Source organism: Furipterus horrens, unplaced genomic scaffold (genome assembly GCF_987537825.1).
Source record: "Furipterus horrens unplaced genomic scaffold, mFurHor1.1.pri manual_scaffold_6, whole genome shotgun sequence".
NCBI lineage: Eukaryota > Metazoa > Chordata > Mammalia > Chiroptera > Furipteridae > Furipterus > Furipterus horrens.
In genome coordinates, this window is record NW_028327176.1 from 26,689,564 (window position 1) to 26,708,315 (window position 18,752).

Here is an 18,752-nt window from a genome sequence, read left to right on the forward strand (position 1 = left end):
CCTTTGTCAATACATTTTTTATTAAATATTTGTATCTGATCATGTGCTTTATATTTTCATCAAAACCTTGGAACTGCACCTAGCTTATTCAGCTTGTGGAAAATGCCCACCATGTAATTGAATTTGCAAAGTCAATCCTCACTATCAAACCAATCATTCAAATCAGATGTACTTCCCTAAGGAAGAGACTAGTTTATTTTTCAATTCAAATGATGTGTAAATAGTGCATTTCTCTAGGACAACCTTCTTACTTTTGAACTGTACCACAGATAGGGAAGGAGAGGCAGAGAGGGATGGGGGAAAGAGGAAGAGAGAACTTACAGAAAAAAAAAAAAAGATAATTGAGCATTGTCATGAGTCTGCTACCTGGATGAAATAAGGTACTGCTGATACTTTCTCACGGATCTTACTGATTCTCTTGGTACTTCTTACCAATGTCTTCATTGTTTTGCTATCAAATGACTCTCTCCCTGGGAGTGGCAAAGGCAAGATTATTAAAAGAAAAATACTTTGAGTGGTCTCTTTCATTAGCATCCATAGTTTTTACACCCCAAGACAATGCATCTTATTTAATAAGACTCAGAATGGTAAGAGGAATACTTTGTAAAATGGAGGAATACTTTGTAAAATGGAAGAATTGTAAAAGACCACTGCGTTCACCATAAGCATGTTCTCAAGCAGACTGGTTTTAAGAAGTGTACATACGGAAGGGGAGGACTTGGAAGCTGGTTCTCAAACATTTTGGTCTCAGGATCCCCTTAACTTAAAAATTATTGAGGCCCCCAAAGAGTTTTTGTTTAATATAGGTTATCTCTACCAGTAGTTACCATGTTAGATATTAAAACTAGAAATTTTAAAATATATATTCATGAATTCAATTTTTAAAAACAAATCTATTACCTATGCAAGATATTTTTATAAAAAATAAGCATACTTTCCCCCCAAAATGTTAAAAACAGAAAAGTGAGCAAAGTGGTATCTTTTACCTTTCTGCATATCTCATTCATGTCTGGCTTCATACAGGACAGCTGAACCACCCTGTTTCCACATTAGATATATTGTGCTATGTTGTTTAAATTATATAAAAACAGGTAGAAAGGGAAGAGCACTTTAATAGGCGGCTCTGATAAATGTGGATGTACTTTTAAAATTTTACACCAAAACTCATAGTGGTAGTTTCTTAAAGGTTAGCAGCAATGGGGAAACTGAAATACTATCATCGAACTTTTGATATTTGGTTACATTAAAATCCATTGGCCCTGGCTGTTATGTTTCAGTGGATAGAGCGCCGATCTGCAAACCAAAGGGTTGCCTGTTCAATTCCCAGTCAGGACACATGCCTGGGTTGTGGGCCAGGTCCCTGGTTGGGGGTGTGCGAGAGGCAAGCACATCTTTCTCTTTCCCTTCCCTTCTCTCTGAAAATAAATAAAATATTTTTAAAAATCCATTGGACCCTCTGGCGCTCAGAGTGTATCTTTTGTCCTCAGATAGTTTTGTAACATTAGGTATTAGTAATTTAGGATGTATCAGTTACTGAATGATGCAGACCTTCCAATGTTAACACATACCATTCTATGATATTTTACAGATTATACTGATTAATAATACCACCAATCACATCAGAAAATTGTTAAGTATTGGGAGGCTGGCAAGAATGCAACAACAGATTCAAGTTTTCTGAAGCTCTATTTTTTACTTGAAATTTCTGATTTTATCATCAGCAACAATTACTGTCCATTGTTTTCCTAGAAGTGACAGGCTCACCTAATTCATTTATGAGAAAATGCCGGCTATCTACTCAGGTCTAAATAACCAGTGTGCCAGTCATTCTTTCAAATAAAAATGCTGTTTCCTGAAAAAGCTGCTAGTTCCACTCACAGCTCATCCAACTGCACCAGCGCGTTCCCCCAAGGCAGCCACGGTATTTCAGCCTGCAGGAGAAGTTCTTCCTGCAACTTCCCGTTTCATCACATAGAAGATTTTAAAATACATACTTAAAAGTCAGGGTGTAATACAATTAATAATTTTAATTCCTTTGTCAAGGGCATTTTTAGGTAAAGCTGTTTTTTTTTTTTTAACAAGTTTACTTTATTTTATTTTTATTTTTATTTTATTTATCTGTTTTTAGAGAGAGGGGAAAGGAGAAAGAGAGGGAGAGAAACATCAATGCGCAGTTGCCTCTCACGTGCCCCCAACTGGGGACCTGGCCTGCAACCCAGGCATGTGCCCTGATTTGGGAATTGAACCAGTGACACTTGGTTCGCAGGCCGACGCTCAATCCACTGAGCCACACCAGCCAGGGGCTGATAAAGTTTTTTAAAAAACCTGTATATGATGCCCTGGCCAGCTAGCTCTGTTGGTTGAAGGTTCGTCCTGATACACCAAGGTTATGGATTTGATCCCTGGTCAGGGCACATTTAAGAGTCAACCAATGAAAGCTTAAATAAATGGAACAGCAAAGTGATGTTTCTCTTTCTCTCTCTCTCTCCCTTCTCACCCTCTCCCCAAACTAATAAAGAAAAAAAAAAAAATTAAGGCTATGTGGTGATGGAAATTACAACTCCTAACACACTTTGTTACCATTGACCCTTCCACTGTGTTCTTGTGCCTGGCACTTGGAGAATGCAGTGTAGACGTAAATAAGGCTACAGCAAAAGCCCTTCCATGACACCCAAGGCTGCCCTAGCTCTGCTCCCACCCCATGCTCCCTCGTCATCATCAATGGCTCTGGCTCTTCCTCCTCATGTACAGGAAGCTGCTAGAGGAGGGCAAGGGCTGTCATGGTTATGCCTTCAGGCAACCGAGTTATTCCATACATTAACAAACACGACTCACTTTCTTTTTTGAAATGTACTTCCCGTTTTATTTCCTATAAAATCATAAAATTTAATGATACAAAAACACAGTCCTCGATTTTATAGGATCTATCTCATGAATCCCAGTTTTGATCATCTATCCCTTTCTACCCACCTCCCACATTTACCAACTCAGAGTAAACTGGTAAATCTACATCTGTAATCTGAAAACAACACAGAAAGGCCCCAACTTGTAACTACTTGATTTCCCATACCAACTATGAATACTAATAAAAGCCCCCCACGCACACACCAGAACTCCTATGATTGAATAGTACACTTTGATTAGGGCAAGTTCTTTGGGAAAACAAAACAATCTGAGCAGGGTAGGCCTCGCTGAGACCCTCGCTGAGTCTGGCATCAGGCTGGTTAGAGGACAAGAATCAGCAATCAAACCCTGGATCCTCAATCCTCAAACCAAAGATACTATCAGAGATCCTTATTTGCAAATAAGGAACCTCAGGCTTAGAAAGGACTGTGTCTGAGAGAGCACAGCTGGGAAGGCCCAGGCCTTGTAAAAGGCCAGATAGGAAATATTTTACACTTTGCAGGCCACTCAGTCTCCGTTGCAACAATTCAGCTGCTGAAGTAGCGGGAAAGCTGCCATAGACAATATGTAAGTGGATTAGCGTGGCTATGCTCCAATAAAACTATTTATGGACACTAAAATGTGAATGTCAGATAATTTTCACAAGTCATAAAACAGCATTCTTTTGGGGTTTTTTCCCCCACCATTTAAAAATGGTTCTTATATTCTTAGCTCAGGGGCTGTACAAAACCAGGCAGTGGGCCTGAGTCATCCGCAGGCCATAGTCCCCCCACCCCTTCTCCAGACCACTACCAGTCCTGCAACAGGGTGTGGGGGCCTAGTACAGACCCTTGTCATAGAATAACATCAGAAAGAAAAAAAGAAAAGAATGATGTCAGAGGCAAACTTGGTTGATCACAATGGTACCTTTACCCAGAAAATGAAAAAAAAAAAAAAAAAAAATGCCACCACAACCTGAACCAACATGGCATGGCCATTAGCTGCCTGGACCCCAAGACTCAAGGTGCCTCTTGAAGTGTCAGAGGGAAATGATGATCCTAATGGCCTCACTGGTTCTACCCTTGCCTTGACACAGGACCAGAGTGATCTTTTAAAATTAAGCCACGTTAGTCCTGGAGGGTGTGGCTCAGTGGACTGAGCGCCAGCCTGCAAACCGAGAGGTCACTGGTTCGATTCCCGATCAGGGCACATGGCTAGGCTGAGGGCCAGGTCTCCTGTAAGGGGCCATGCAGGAAGTAATCATCAGTGCTTCTCTCTCCCTCCCTTCCCCTCTCTAAAAACAAATAAATAAAATATTTAAAAATTAAGTCAAATTATGTCTTCTGCTTAAAACCCACATTCATATACAAATACAAAGTCCTCACCATTTTCTCTTTTAAAAGAGAAGACTACCCAAAATAAACCTTCAGTTGGTTAAGGCTATTCATGGTCTATTTCCCCCACCTTTCCACCCAATTCTCTACCACCCTGCTTCCTTGCTATTCCTCCAATAGATCATGGCATTGTGCTCTGTGCTTGGAGCTCTCTCACCCAGATATCTTCCCAGGTGCCTCCTGTACCCCTACTGGTCCTTGTTCAGAAATCCATCACCTTGTCAGAGAGGCCTTTCCTGACCATGGTTCATACTTAACTCCATATTCTGCTTTATTTCTTCATAGTACTTATCTCCATCTGTTTAAAATACATGGTCCTTCTTAAGTACATTTTATTGATTATGCTGTTACACTTGTCCCATATTTTCCCCCTTGGCCCCCCGCAACCCAGTACCTCCCTTCCCTCCAGCAAATCCGCCATCCCCTTAGTTCATGTCCACTGGTTGTGCATGTAAGTTCTTTGGCTTCTCCCTTCTCTATACTATTCTTAACACCCACCTGTCTATTCTGTTCCTACCAATTTTGCTTCTTAATCCATGCACCTTTTTCCCCAGTCTCCCTCTTTCCCCTCCCAGCTGATAATCCTCCAAATGATCCCCATACCTATGATTCTGTTCCTGTTCTGGTTGTTTGCTTAGTTTGTTTTTGTTTTTGTTTTTTAGATTTAGTTGTTGATAGTTGTGTTTGTCGTCATTTAAATGTTTATAGTTTTGATCTTATTTTTCTTAAATAAGTCCCTTTAACATTTCATGTAATAATGGCTTAGTGATGGTGAACTCCTTTAGCTTTACTTTGTCTGGGAAGCACTTTATCTGCCCTTCCATTCTGAATAATAATTTTGCTGGATAATCTAGGGTGTAGGTCCTTGCTTTTCATCACTTTGAATATTTGCCAGCCCTTCTTACCTGCAAAGTTTCTTTTGATAGTCTTATGGGAACTCCTTTGCAGGTAATTCTCTGCTTTATTCTTGCTGCTTTTAAGATTCTCTTTATCTTTAATTTTTGGCATTTTAATTATGATATGTGTTGATGTGGTCCTCTTTGGATCCAACTTGTTTGGGACTCTCTATGCTTCCTGAACTTGTATGTCTGTTTCCTTCACCCAAGTAGGGAAATTTTCTTTCATTATTTTTTCAACTAAGTTTTCAATTTCCTGCTCTTCTTCTTCTGGCACCCCTATGATTTGGATGTTAGTATGTTTAAAGTTGTCCCAGAGGTTCCTAAGCCTCTCCTCATCTCTTTGCATTCTTGTTTCTTCTTTTTGTTTATTTCTTCCTTTTGTTCCAAATCATTTGATTTGAATCCCAGCTTCCTTCCCTAATCTGTTGGTTCCCTGCATATTTTTCTTTATTTCACTTCATGCAGCCTTCATTTCTTCTTCTTCTTTTTTTTTTTTTTTGCCATACTCTATGAGTTCTCTGAGCATCCTTATCGCCAGTGTTCTGAACTCTATGTCTGATATGTTGGGCATCTCCATTTTATTTAGTTCTTTTTCTGGGGTTTTGTTCTGTTCTTTCATCTGGGCCATATTTCTTTGTCTTCTCAATTTGGCAGCCTCCCTGTGTTTGCTTCTGTGTATTAGGTAGAGCTGCTTTGACTCCCTGTCTTAGTAGCGTAGCCTACTGTAGAAAAAGGCACCTGTAAACTGTATTGGGCGGAGACTTAGGTAATTGCCAGGATGGGGCAACCTATTTCACCTCTTTGTGGCTCTGTGTGGGAGGCGGGCTTGGCTTCTGGAGATTTGCCCTGCATTGGCCCTGTTTCCAGTCACTTCACTTACTGGTGGTGACTGGTGCCCTACCAGCTGTTGCCCTGGTGCTGAATCCCAGAGGGGCTGGATCTACATATGTTCTAAAAGTCCACGCAGGCCCTTAAGCAGAGTCTCCTGAAAATCCGGCAGTTTCTTCTGCTGCCCCAACCCCCACTGGTTTTTACAGCCAGAGATAATGGGGGTTTATATTCCTGGTGCTGGAACCCTGGGCTGTGTGGTCTGGCCTGGGGCTGGGATCGCTCACTCCCAAGGCATCCCTCTCGATTTTTATCCACCTATGTGAATTTGGGACCATCCAATCTGCCATCACCACCATTTGTCCCAGCCACACTGCCTCTCCACCACTCCTACCAGTCTGGATGAAGGTGGCATCTTTAAATCCTTAGTTGTTGGACTTCCACATAGCTCAATTTTCTGACAGTTCTGATTCTTATTTGTTTTTGAGATCTGGTTGCATTTCTTTCCACGGCTGTGCAAGGAGGCAAAGCGTGTCTACCTATGCCTCCATCTTGACCAGAAGTCTAGAATACGTGGTTCTTGAGGGCAGGGACTCTTTTGTTCAATGCCATATCCCCAGCACCTAAAACAGTCCTAGATACTTAGTAGTTGCTCAATAAATGTTTGTTAAAATTAATGAATATGCAACTGGGAAGCCATAAAAACAATTTATAATTGATTTCCTAAAATATAACCTGCTCATAGCTTAAAGACAATTTATAAGTTTTCTCCTACCAAAAGTGAAAATGATGCCCTGGCTGGCATGGCTCAGTGGATTGACTGAGCACCAGCGTATGAACCAAAGGGTTGCCCGGTCGATTTCCAGTCAGGGCACATGCCTCGGTTGTGGGCACGTGGGAGATGACTGATTGATGTGTCTCTCACATGTCGATGTTTCTCTCCCTCTCTTTCTCTTTTCCCCTCTCTCTCAAAATAAATAAAATCTTTAAAAAATAATGAAAATGCTGCTGTATTTGCATAGGTCTTTCACATGTATAATTCATTTAAAAACATATACTGAGTGCCTACCCATGTGCAAAGTATTGAACTGTGTGTTGTGAGGCACAGAATTTCTATTCTCAAAGTATTTCCACACTAAAAAGGACTTAACACATACTCACACACAATCTCAAGAAGAAAGCCTTGGCTGGGCTGGTGCGGTCAGTGGATGGAGCACCGGTCTGCAAACCGATATAGATTGCCAATTGATTTACAGTTGGGGCACATGGCTGGCCTACAGGCCAGGTCCCCAGTTGGGGGTGAGCAAGAAACAACCAATCAATGTTTCTCTACCTCTCTTTCTCCCTCCATTTCCTTCTCTCTGAAAATAAATAAAATCTTTAAAAAAAAAAAGAAAAGACAGGGAGAAGGGCTCTAAACAGGGAAAGGTAAAGAGCCAAGGAAGTTTAGTTTCCTGTTGAGGGCTCGGTATTCATTCTTTCACTTGACCATCTGTGTGCTATCCTCACTCAACAGGTCCAGAGTAGGGCCATGAATTAACTGTCTAGGGTAGTTTCCTAACTTCAATTTCTGGGTGCTTTCCACCATAGCCTTTTCCTTTTGACATCTTTTTTGCCTCAATTACATACTTCCCTTTGCCAGTAAAAGCAAGCGTTAAGGAGTCCTTGCTACTCTCAAGCTAAGAAATTAATTAAATATACATAACCATTCTAAACACACCAACAGAACCAACCAGTTCACAGATGAATTAATTAAGGCAAACACAAATGTTTTGCCTGTTGCTTTGTATGATTTATCTGACCAATTAAAATGCCTGAGTCCTGTTTTTAGCCAGACAAGGGCGCCAGCTCTGTAAACATTTTATACTCCTTCAAACACATCGCCAAACCATAATGCTGAAAACCGTACGGATAGCGATGGCTGTATAACTCCGTAAATATATTGAAAGTCACTGAATTATACACTTTAAAAGGTGGGTTCTATGGTATGTGAATTAGTATATCTCAAAAAAGCTGTTAATTTTTTAAAAGGTTATTTCCAAATGTTTGCTGTAAAATACTAATAATATTAGTATTCTATTAATTATTAATTGCATTATTATAATGGCTGTTATCATTAATAACGAGTAGTGCCGGATTTCTTTCATTCTTTTAACCCAGCCATTTTTCCCCTTTGGAGTTTACTGAACATATGCATGTACACGCACATCAATTTGTAAAAATCTATGAAAAATAATTGGCCCTAGCTGCTGTGGCTCAGTGGATTGAGTGTCAAACTGAGAATCAAAAGGTTCTGGTTCGATTTCAGGTCAGGACATGTGCCTGGGTTGCAGGCCAGGTCTCCAGATGGGGCATGCAAGAGGCAAAAGACTGATATTTCTCTCACACATTAATGTTTCTCTCCCTCTCTTTCTCCTTCCCTTCCCTCTCTCTAAAAATAAATTAAAATTAAAACTTTTAAAATATAGTGGTGTGGGAGACTTTCGGCCAAGAAGGAGGCATAGACAGACACACTGCATCTCCCCCAACAACTAAGAAGGAATACAACTACCTCAAAACTAGAAACAACCAGAAGTTCCAGAAAATCAAACTGCATGGAAGTCCAGCAAACAAAGATATAAAGAAGAAATACTCATCCAGACAGGTAGGAGGGGCGGAGCCAGAGCGGAGAGGATGCAGTGTGGTGGCGGCGGTGGGGACAGCAAGCCAGTGGAGAGCGCAATCACACATTTTTAAAAGACAGGAGGGACACCTGGAGAGCGTTCCCAGATCCTCACCAGTCCTCGAAGCTCACAGTGCCAGCACCAGGGAAAATCAAGCCTCATTGCTTCTGACTGTGCAGACTAGTGGGGGTTGGGGTGGAGGCAGAAACTGCTGGACTCTCAGTAGAGTCCGCTTGTTTAAAGGGCCCCCACGGTCCTAGAACGTCTTCAGACCCACCCACTCTGGGAACATCAGCCAGGGCAGCAGCTAGAGGGGTGCCAGTCTGGTGCGGAAGTGGGTGAGGTGCCTGGAAGTGGGGCTGAGTGCTAGGCAGGCAGCATTGTTCCCTCTCAGACCCCTCTGCCACATACAGCGTCACAATGTGGTGAAACAGGTCGCCCTGTACTGACGAGTCCCTAAGGCTCTGCCCTTACAATGTAACAAGAATGGCAGCTCTACCTGGGACTCAGAGGCAAATAAACACGGCAGCCTGTCAGAATGAGGAGACAGAGAAGCATGGCCCAAAAGGGGGAACGGAACAAGCTTCCAATGGGAGAACTAAGTGACGAGGAGATAGCCAACCTAACAGATAAGGAGATAGACAACCTAACAGATGCAGAATTCAAAACACTGGTGGTGAAGAGCTCACAGGCTTGACAGATATGCTTGAGTATGGCAGATGCATAAGAGAAGAAGTGAAGGCTATGCTAAGTGAAACAAAGGAAAATCCACACAAAACCAATGGTGAAGGGAAGGAATCCGGGGTTCAAATCAATGACTTGGAACGTAAGAAAGCAAAAAAGAGTCAACCAGTGCAGAAAGAGGAAGCAAGAATTGAAAAAAAAATGAGAAAAACTTCCCAAATTTTGGGAAGGAGATGGACATACAGGTCCAGGAAGCACGGAGGGTCTGGGTGAGCTGGACCCAGAGGGTACCACACCAGGACGCATCATGATTGAGATGCCAAAGGTGAAATATAAAGATAGAGTCCTGGGGGCAGCAAGAGAGGCAGAGAGTTGCCTACAGGGGGGGTGCCTATAGGACTATCAGCTGATTTCTCAGAGAACACTTTGCAGGCAGGAAAGGACTGGCAAGCAGTATTCAATGTGGTGAAAGGCAACCTGCAACCAGGACTACTCTATCCAGCAAGGCTATCATTTGGAATGAAAGGGCAGATGAAGTGCTTCCCAGACAAGGTAAAGCTAAAGGAGTTCATCATCACCAAGTCATTATTATATGAAATGTCAAAGGGACTTAAGAAAAAGAAGATCAAAACTATGAACACTAAAATGACAAGAAACACAACTATCAACAACTGAATCTAAAAAATAAAAACAAAATCCAACTAAGCAAACCAGAAATGGAACAGAATCATAGGTGTGGGCATCATTTGGAGGGTTATCAGCTAGGAGGAGGGAGGGGGAGAAAAGAGGAAACGGTGCAAGGATTAAGAAGCATAATCAGTTGGTACAAAATAGACAGGGGGAAGTTAAGAATAATATAGGAAAGGGTGAAGCCAAAGAACTTATATGCACGACCCATGGACATGAACTAAGGGGGGTGGGATTGCTGGAGGGAAGGGGGCTACTGGGCAGAGGGGAGCAAAGGGGAAAAAATTGGAACTACTGTAAAAACATAATAAAATATACTTTTTAAAAAATTGTGTTGTGTACTACTCTTTGCATTTTTTAAAAACTAGAGTCTAACTACACATTCCATAGCAGAGTAGAGCAGAGATGTGAGTGTCAAATAGCAGGTCACCACTCATTCACTATGTGAGTTTAAACATATTACTTAACTTACCTAAACTCAGTTATAAAATGGGCATAATAACAGTGCTACTGTTATGAGACTTAGATGACAAAATATATGTAAAATCTTAACACGTGACTAGCATATGTTAGGTATTCATTAAATATTAACTATTACAGTCATTACTTTTATCAGCTGGACAGACTATTGTTGAATGAATTGTGAACTATCCTTATGATGGAATACCAAACAGATTTTTAAAGAATGAGGAAGATTTATGCAAACTGACATGGGAAGACTTTCAAGATGTTAAGTTAAAAAGCAAAATGCTAAGCAAGATTATAGGATAACCCAGTTACAAACTTTTAAAAATCTCTATGATGTATATACATAATTATAATGTATATATGCGTGAAGGTGTCTGTATATTCTTACGGAATATTTCTGGAAGAATACTCAGAAGCTGGGTAATGGGATTGAGGAGAAAGGGGCATGTTTACTCTTCACTTCATAACCGTGGAAACCATACTCTTTCCAATGAGCAAAGTTTTCATTTTTAAAAAATTAAAAGAAAAATATTGACAATGACTTGTTTACTGAAAGGGAAAAAGAAAGCACCTTGATTTAAAAAAAGGTATTGACAAAAGAAAGTTTCCAATGAACTCTAAAACTGGCAGCAGATAGAAAAACTCTATACACATATTAAAAGGAACAGTCCACTGTGAAAGAACAGAATTTAACTGAGGTCTGGGTTATGTTCAATACTATCAGAAATCTATTAATTACTGGCTTCTGAAAATACCCACCTTATCTACACAGTAAAATCACTGTGACTTCCACCTTCAGATTCAAATGCTGCTTTTTATTTTTAAAGAACTAAAAAACGTACTGGATTTATATAATACTGGCCTACAAGGCAATAGAAATAATACAATTGGTTTTTACATTTGCATCACCTGGTGTTTCGTTGTGATAATTTCATTTTTTAAACTGGGGCTTAAAATAACACTATAAGAAATGTTAACGTCATCACATCTCAAATTCTCACCATCACAACGTTGACAAAGAAATACAAGTTAAATATCAAAGGTCCAACACGAAGCAACTGTTAGAAATAATTTCTAAAAAACAGATTAAAACTGCAGCAAGACTTGGCATGTTACAGAGATTTAAAACTCAAAAGAGAACCCAGCTGCTGAGACTGACTGAGGAGACCAAAGTTCAGGGGCAACAGAGACCAAAAGAAGGGACAACTACTTCACATCTCACCCTCTTTCTCAAAGTTCTGACTAGCAACGGGCATCTTTTTTATGAAACACCCGGCCGGCCATGCTTAGTAATTTTAAAAAACTCTATCTATAATATGTCCAAGTACCAAAAAACCATTAATCTCCTCGGCAATATTGAATTGATACTCAAATGTGACTAGAAGTCAAATTGCCTGAAAAGTCTTTAGTTTGTCTTATCAATCAGATATAACATTAAGAACATCATCATTCTAAGATTAGTAACCAGAATTGTTCATTAGGGGAAGCTGTGAATGTCTTCACCAAAGATCTTTAAGAGAAGGGCCAGTCCTCTCAATGAGATGGTTTTGGTTGTACAGAAAGGAAAATAGTATATGATCCCTCTCCCACTCACCCTCAGGAGATCTCTCTTCCAGAGCCTTCTCCCCACAGTACCCCAAAAGGAAAGCAGACCCTATACAGAAAAGAACTGGATTCCCAGCTCACTACATGTGGGCCAAGGGAGTTAAAGCAAGAGGGACCCACAATGTCTGTGGGTCCTAACATTGCTTTACTCAATAAATGATACCTCACACAATGTCCTAGCACTGGCAGATGAGTCATCATTAGTAAAATCCACATTTTTACCCAAATCCAACCACTTCTCACCATCTTCACTGCTACTCCCCTAGATCAAGCCCCACATTCTCTCACCTGCCAGATCTCACCACCTCTGCTGTTGCCCTCCCAGTCCATTCTCTACCCAGCAGTCACTGGTGTTTTTAAAACACATCAGATCCTATCTTTCTTCTGCTTTAAAACCTTCCAAAGGCTTAGCTGTCACAATTGGAATAACATCCAAACTCCTGTCCAGGGCACGCAGCCCTGCCTGATAGGTCCCTGCCTCCTTCAAATCTCATCTACTGCACTCCTGACCTTGGACTCAATGCTAGCCCACGTGGGCCTTCCTCTTCTGCTCTGTAGACAAGCCAAGCTCACTGCCATCTCATAGCCTGTGCATTTGCTGTTCCCTCTGTCCAGAACACTCTTCCCTCCCTCTTCCAAGGCCAGGTCTTTCTCATCATTTGGCTCTCAATTCACGTCACCTCTTCACATCCTGTACAAAGAAGCACCCCTGCAGCATTCTAGATTCTATTTGTCTTTTTAGATCTGAAATTCTTATTTATTTGCTGACTTTGCTGTTTGTCTACCCTCTTACTTCCGCCACACTAGTCCACCAGCTCCATGGGACTAGAAACCCTTTCTTATGTACCTCTGCATACACGGTGGCTGGCACGGTGACAGAAGTCAAAAAATGGTTGAAAAATGGTTAGAATTCACAATTATTTTCTAGTCATGTATGTTTTTTTCTCAATAAGTAGATGTTAAAAGTACAACTACTATGTCCTAAGCAAATATGGCTTTCTTTTACTGGAATCCTAAATTAGAGAACAAAATATTTGTGTTTCATATCATAAACAAAGGGATAGTTTCTTAATATTTTCAAAAAATCTTCAAACTATTAAAGTCATTGACAAAAATGAGAAGGTAAAACAGCTCACCAAAAAGATAAAGAACTCCAAAATATATGTTAAGATAAACCACTTTTTATTCAAAATGAAACAAAAACAACTTAAAGCTACTATATTATCATTTTTCACCTTTCAGCATAATAAAGATAAAATATACAATTAATACTTTATAGATTATGAAGAAACATGGTCTCTCACACATTGCTAGTGGGAGTATAAACTGATATAATCGTTTTAGAGAGTAATTTGGAATTATCTATAAAAATTAAAAGTGTCCATGCCCTATGACTTTACTTGCAGGAATTTAGCCTATGGATATACTTTAATAAAAGCAAAATAATGCATGTGCACAAGGATATTCACTAAAATGTATCCTGCAAACAAGAAACAATATAAATGCCCAGAAATTATTCCATACAAGGGAATATTATGCAGCTGCAAAAAAGAACTGGCAGCTCTTTATAGGACTCATATGGAACAATCTCCATGGCATGTTGGTAAGTTAATAAAGCAAGTTTCAGAACGTTATCACATTGTTATTTTGTCTTTGAAAATATGTAAGACATGCTTTATAAAATACATAAAATGTCTTTGAAATGACGGAAAACACTATAACTTTGATGACATATAAGGAAAAGAACTGAATGGTTGAGTAATGGAGAAAGGCTTGCTTTTGTAGCTTTTGGATTTTAAACTATCATTTATATGATTATTAACCATCGAAAACAAGTCAGTTTAAAAGATCACATCTATACACAAAGTTTTCAAATTACTGATATTCAAGATTTCTTCCAAACTTCAGATTGTGTGTCATTCCACTATTTCAGATCAATAGAAAAGGAACTCATACTATTATCTTTATTCCTTCTGCACAATAAGTCCTTCATAAATAATTATTCCCTGATTCCACAGACATCTTTCTCGTTCTAGCACAGGATCCTGTCCTTCTCAGCTAAGAGTTCTGCCACCTGAAGACCACAGCCTTACCCTACACAGCTCTCCAATCTCTGCAAGAGAAGATATATTCCTGGAAGGTTATATTCTGAAATGTAATGTACACTGTAGATATTTATTGTGTCGCAATAATAACTTTTTTCTAGAAGAAGCTATCATAATAAATAGTATAAGAGAGTTTAGCTGCCTTCTTGGGCTTTTCAACTCAACTAGTTTAGAAGCTAGGACATAAAAGAATAATGACCATGCTAGGAGGGATATTATAGATGCCAAATAAGTAGCACAAGTAAGCAATCCCTCAAGAAATTCAGGAGGAAAATCACATTTACTAGGGTAATCAGAAAAGGTTTCAAAAGAGAAATACAATCTGAGTTAGGATTGATGTATGATCCGGTTTCAATAGGCAAGGGAATATATGTAGTCAGATGGTTTGGCCAGAGTGGCCAAATGGAGCCTACAGGTGGCAGAAGTGCTCCTCGCACCTGCAAGTCTATTTAATCAATCCCTGAGCCTGCTATCCTTCCAATGCCCTGGATTAATTTTGATTCTTCCTCATATCTCTCAGAGTTGTCATTTCTTCTCCATTATCATCACCTCAGAGCTATCCAAGCTCTCATTCTCAACTTATGGATAGATCTCCAAACTCATCCTTCCGTTTCCTATCTCCCCCATCTCCAATCCACAGTGCACAACTCATGACATTACGTATACGCATAACTCACTCACCCCAATCCCACTGATGGCTAATTACAGCCTGCAAAATAAAATTGTTCTCCCTTTCATTCCAGGCCTTCTAAAACTTGCTCTCTATCCACCCCTCATTCCAACACTGGACTCATACCCACTCAACAACATAATGTCCAAATTTCAAGCCTATGCCCATGCCATTTCTTTTACCTGGAAAATTCTCCAGGTGGGGCACACCTGGTTGTACAGGTTGTGGACACTACAGTTTATGTAAGTGATCCTCCCTGCCAGTGTACAACCTCTGCAACCTTCCAAAGATGGCTTGTTACCATCCTCCTAAACCTTGAAGACCTTAGCACAACTCAACTCAACTGCTGGTCAACTGTACCTCTGATTGCTACATCACCAACCTGACACCTTTTCTTCACACACAAAAAAAGTTACAATATTTGGAACACCTACAGTGCCTTGAACACAGCAGATACTCAAAGGATGCTGGCAAATTACAATGGGCTAAGAAAGGCAAATTGTGGCATAGAGCCCTGAAGGCCAAGGAAGAAGTTTTAACTTTACTTGGCAGATGCCAAATATGATCCATGATCAGAATGATGTTTTAGAAAGATGAATTTCAGCAACCATATGCAAGCAGGGTTTGAGAGATTATACTCGCAGTGCCAGCTTAGAGGCCCTGGGCTGGAGGAGGCTTCCTCTTTAATGTGCAGCCTCCGCAGTCACCCCGCCATCCCTCAGTTTGTCTGTTTGGGATAACAGATACTGATTTTCATATACTTACCATCAGAGTAAAGCTTAAAACTGGGCCATTAAGCCAAGAAAAGGATGCTTTTGCCTGAAATATCTGCGTATCCAGGAAACAGTTCTGACTTGGACGATTATATACATACATAAAACACATATACACACATTCAGCATTACTCTTCTTCCTCCACTTCTTTTGCAGTCTTCCTCTTTTCCATCTGTCTCTTCCCTTTTTGGTTTCTCTCTCTCTCTAAAATTATTATTCTTGTCTCCCATTTTTTCCAAGTGCTTTACATTAATGATCTCCAGATTGCCCTCCCTTTCTCCCCAAACTCCCTTTTCTCAAAAAAACTTTATTCAGCTTATTTGACTCTTTTGCTTATATACCGATTTAGCCAACTCCCTAAATGTTTGTACTAATAACTCAATTTTCCCGCTTCCTTTGCTAATGTAGCTTCAACCTTCACTAACAGAATTCTACAATTACTAGTGAATCATTTCAAGGACAATAATTTTCCTATGGCCCTCTAAGAGAATGAAGGGCACTTTTGTATTTAGGTATATAAATTAATTTCATTGTACTGTTGTAGTACCAAATAAGTAATTCTTATTGGTAATTAAAAAACTGGAAACCTAATACATGAAACAAAATTAGTTTCCTAATGAATTTCCTTCCAAAGCACGTATCTTATATTTCATGGCAAGATGGGCATATCAGTAGTGGACTCCATGGTACTAGACAATTTTATTTACTTCTTGGATTTATATAAAAATCTTTGCCCTCGCTGGTGTGGCTCAGTGGACTGAGCACCAGCCTGTGAACCAAAGGTCACTGGCTGAATTCACGGTCAGGGCACATGCCTGGGTCTCCACTTGGGGGCATGTGAGGGACAATCACACATTGATGTTTCTCTGCCTTTCTTTCTCCCTCCCTTCCCCTCTCTCTAAAAATAAATAAATAAATTCTTTTTTAAAAAATCTTTATTCTCCGAAGGAAGACTATTATGTGGAGACACCCACTGCAATATCAAGAAGACAGATAAAACCATTAGAAACGTGCACATGCCTATCAGAAAAAGACTACCTGGCACATCCTAATTTAAAAGATGAATGGAGGGGAATCTTAAAACAGTATCAAAGGTAAAACTAAAGATGCAACTTTATATTTGTGCCCAAACAGGCTGTCTCCCTTGAAAGTCCAACTTTACTCCAGTAAGAATGATCTAAGGAAAGATTTAAATATTTTCATTTCATCCTAGTAAAGTGAAAAAAAAAAAAACTACCCAAATACCGTTCTTGGATTTAGACCAGTTTAGATTTTTGTCCTCTCCCAAGGTAATGATTTTTTTCCCTCCCCACACTGAAGATCCCTGTGAATGTCACAGTGTGAATCTTTGGTTCTAAACGGTGGGCAGGTGCTTTGCTAACTCCATACTTTACAGGAAAGGAGAGAAAAAAGGACAGACATCCATTATTTAGAACCTATCATTAAATCAATCTATATAACAATTCCATTACAATATATATTATACAGAGTGTACAGAATGTGTAGGCAGTGTACGGCAGAACACATTCACAATAATAAGACATTGTCTTTTCAAAAACACCAAAAATTGGCAAATAACTCAAACTGCTCTTAGTTCAATTTTAAATTGTTGAATACTACCAATAAAAGTTGAGAGAAATCTAGTTAACCGGTTGCTAACTGCTCAAAAGTAAACTATATCTGCCCCTCCCCATGCCTTGTGATTGGCCCACTAGAGGGTGTCCAGTGTATGGACCAGAGCCGGCCGGTGCCTGGAAAATAGGTTGGGGTGGGGCGTGAGCACCAACCCGTCCCTTCCTGGCCGCGCCTAGGGCTTCGATGGACCCCAAACTCAGACTGGCTCGGCCACCCAGAGGCATACAGGACAGAGACGGAACCGACGGACAGGACGGACGGACGTGACAGGACGGACGCGACGGGCAAAGAAGCAGTGCGTCCTACCCGGAAGGCTCCCTCCCAGGGACGGCGGAGTACCTGCTCCGGTCATCCAGGCTGCGGTTGTCGGCTGCTGCGGCGCGCCAGTCGGGGAGTGTGCTAGCGCACAACACCACCATGGACACGATCACGAACACTACCGACACGCTAGCCAGGATCTGCGCGGCCAGCGACGACGTGGGCTCCTCGAAGGTCCGCCGCATGCGCTCCAGCCAGCGCCTGGTGGGGGCTGCCTCGGCACCGCCGGGTCGAGCCTCGTCGCGGCCCGGCTCATCTGCGGAGTAGAAAGTATAGGTGTCGGACATGCGGTCGTCGAGGCGGCGCTGGCAGCAGTACTCAAGGTGTGCGCCTTCCAGGCCCCAGTAGATCATCTCGTTGTAGAAGGAGAGCTCGCACATCCGTGGCGCGAAGCGCAGCTTGCCGTGGCCGCGCACGTAGAGCAGGATGAAGCCGAAGGCCTCTGAGTGCCGGTCGAAGAAGTACTCGTTGCGCTCACGGTCGTAGTCGTCGCACACCTCGAGCACGTCGCGCTCCGAGCGGCAGCCGTGCAGTCGGCTCACACGGCGCAGCGGGAAGTCCTTCAGCAGCTCCCGGGACAACGAGTACCGGGCGCCGCCCACATTCAGCACCACCGAGGCCGCCCCGCTGCGCCCGAAGGTCATGGCTGGCCGCCCCGCGGCCCCGAGGCCCGAAGGCGCCGCAGCCCCCTAGCCGCTGAGCAGGCCGATCCGGGAGCGCGCCGTCGGAGCCCGCGGGCTGCCTGGCCCACTCTGCCAACGAGCTCCGCTTCTGCCCTTCTCTGGCCCGGGGATCCCTCGGCTCTAGCCTCCTCAGCAGCCCAGCCTCGCTCCTAGCGACACTCCCTCCGCGCGGCTGTACCTGCAGGTGTCCGGGGAGTCCCCTCCAGCGCCAGCTCTGTGTCCCACCGGCAGAGACTGGGGCTGTCAGCGCCGCCGCCCCTTGCGCCCGCGTAGTGCCCCCTCCAAGGCCGGGATGTCCTCTTCAAGGCAGGGCGCTGTTCCCCCTGAGGGGCGCGGGCCCCGAGAGGGGAAGCTGGTGCGGGATGGCTCCTGGTACCCGGCTTTCCCTCCAGCCGCGGATGTGGCAACCGCCCCGCCGCCGTCCAGAGGCAAGAAGCAAAGTGAGCTGTTTCGGAG

At 42.0% G+C, this 18,752-nt stretch overlaps 1 protein-coding gene across 2 annotated transcripts in view; it reads right to left on the reverse strand.

Moving 5' to 3' along the window:
• KCNG3 (potassium voltage-gated channel modifier subfamily G member 3) overlaps positions 1-18,257 on the reverse strand; it is a 37,351-nt gene extending 19,094 nt beyond the window's left edge. Inside the window, exon 1 of one of the 2 annotated variants that reach the window (XM_090280233.1) lies at positions 17,635-18,257. In XM_090280233.1, coding sequence (XP_090136359.1) covers positions 17,635-18,257 — 623 coding nt within the window. Of the gene's footprint in view, positions 1-17,601 lie in introns of both variants that reach the window. The other variant, XM_090280232.1, reaches the window with a different exon arrangement.
• Positions 18,258-18,752: the final 495 nt, after the last annotated feature.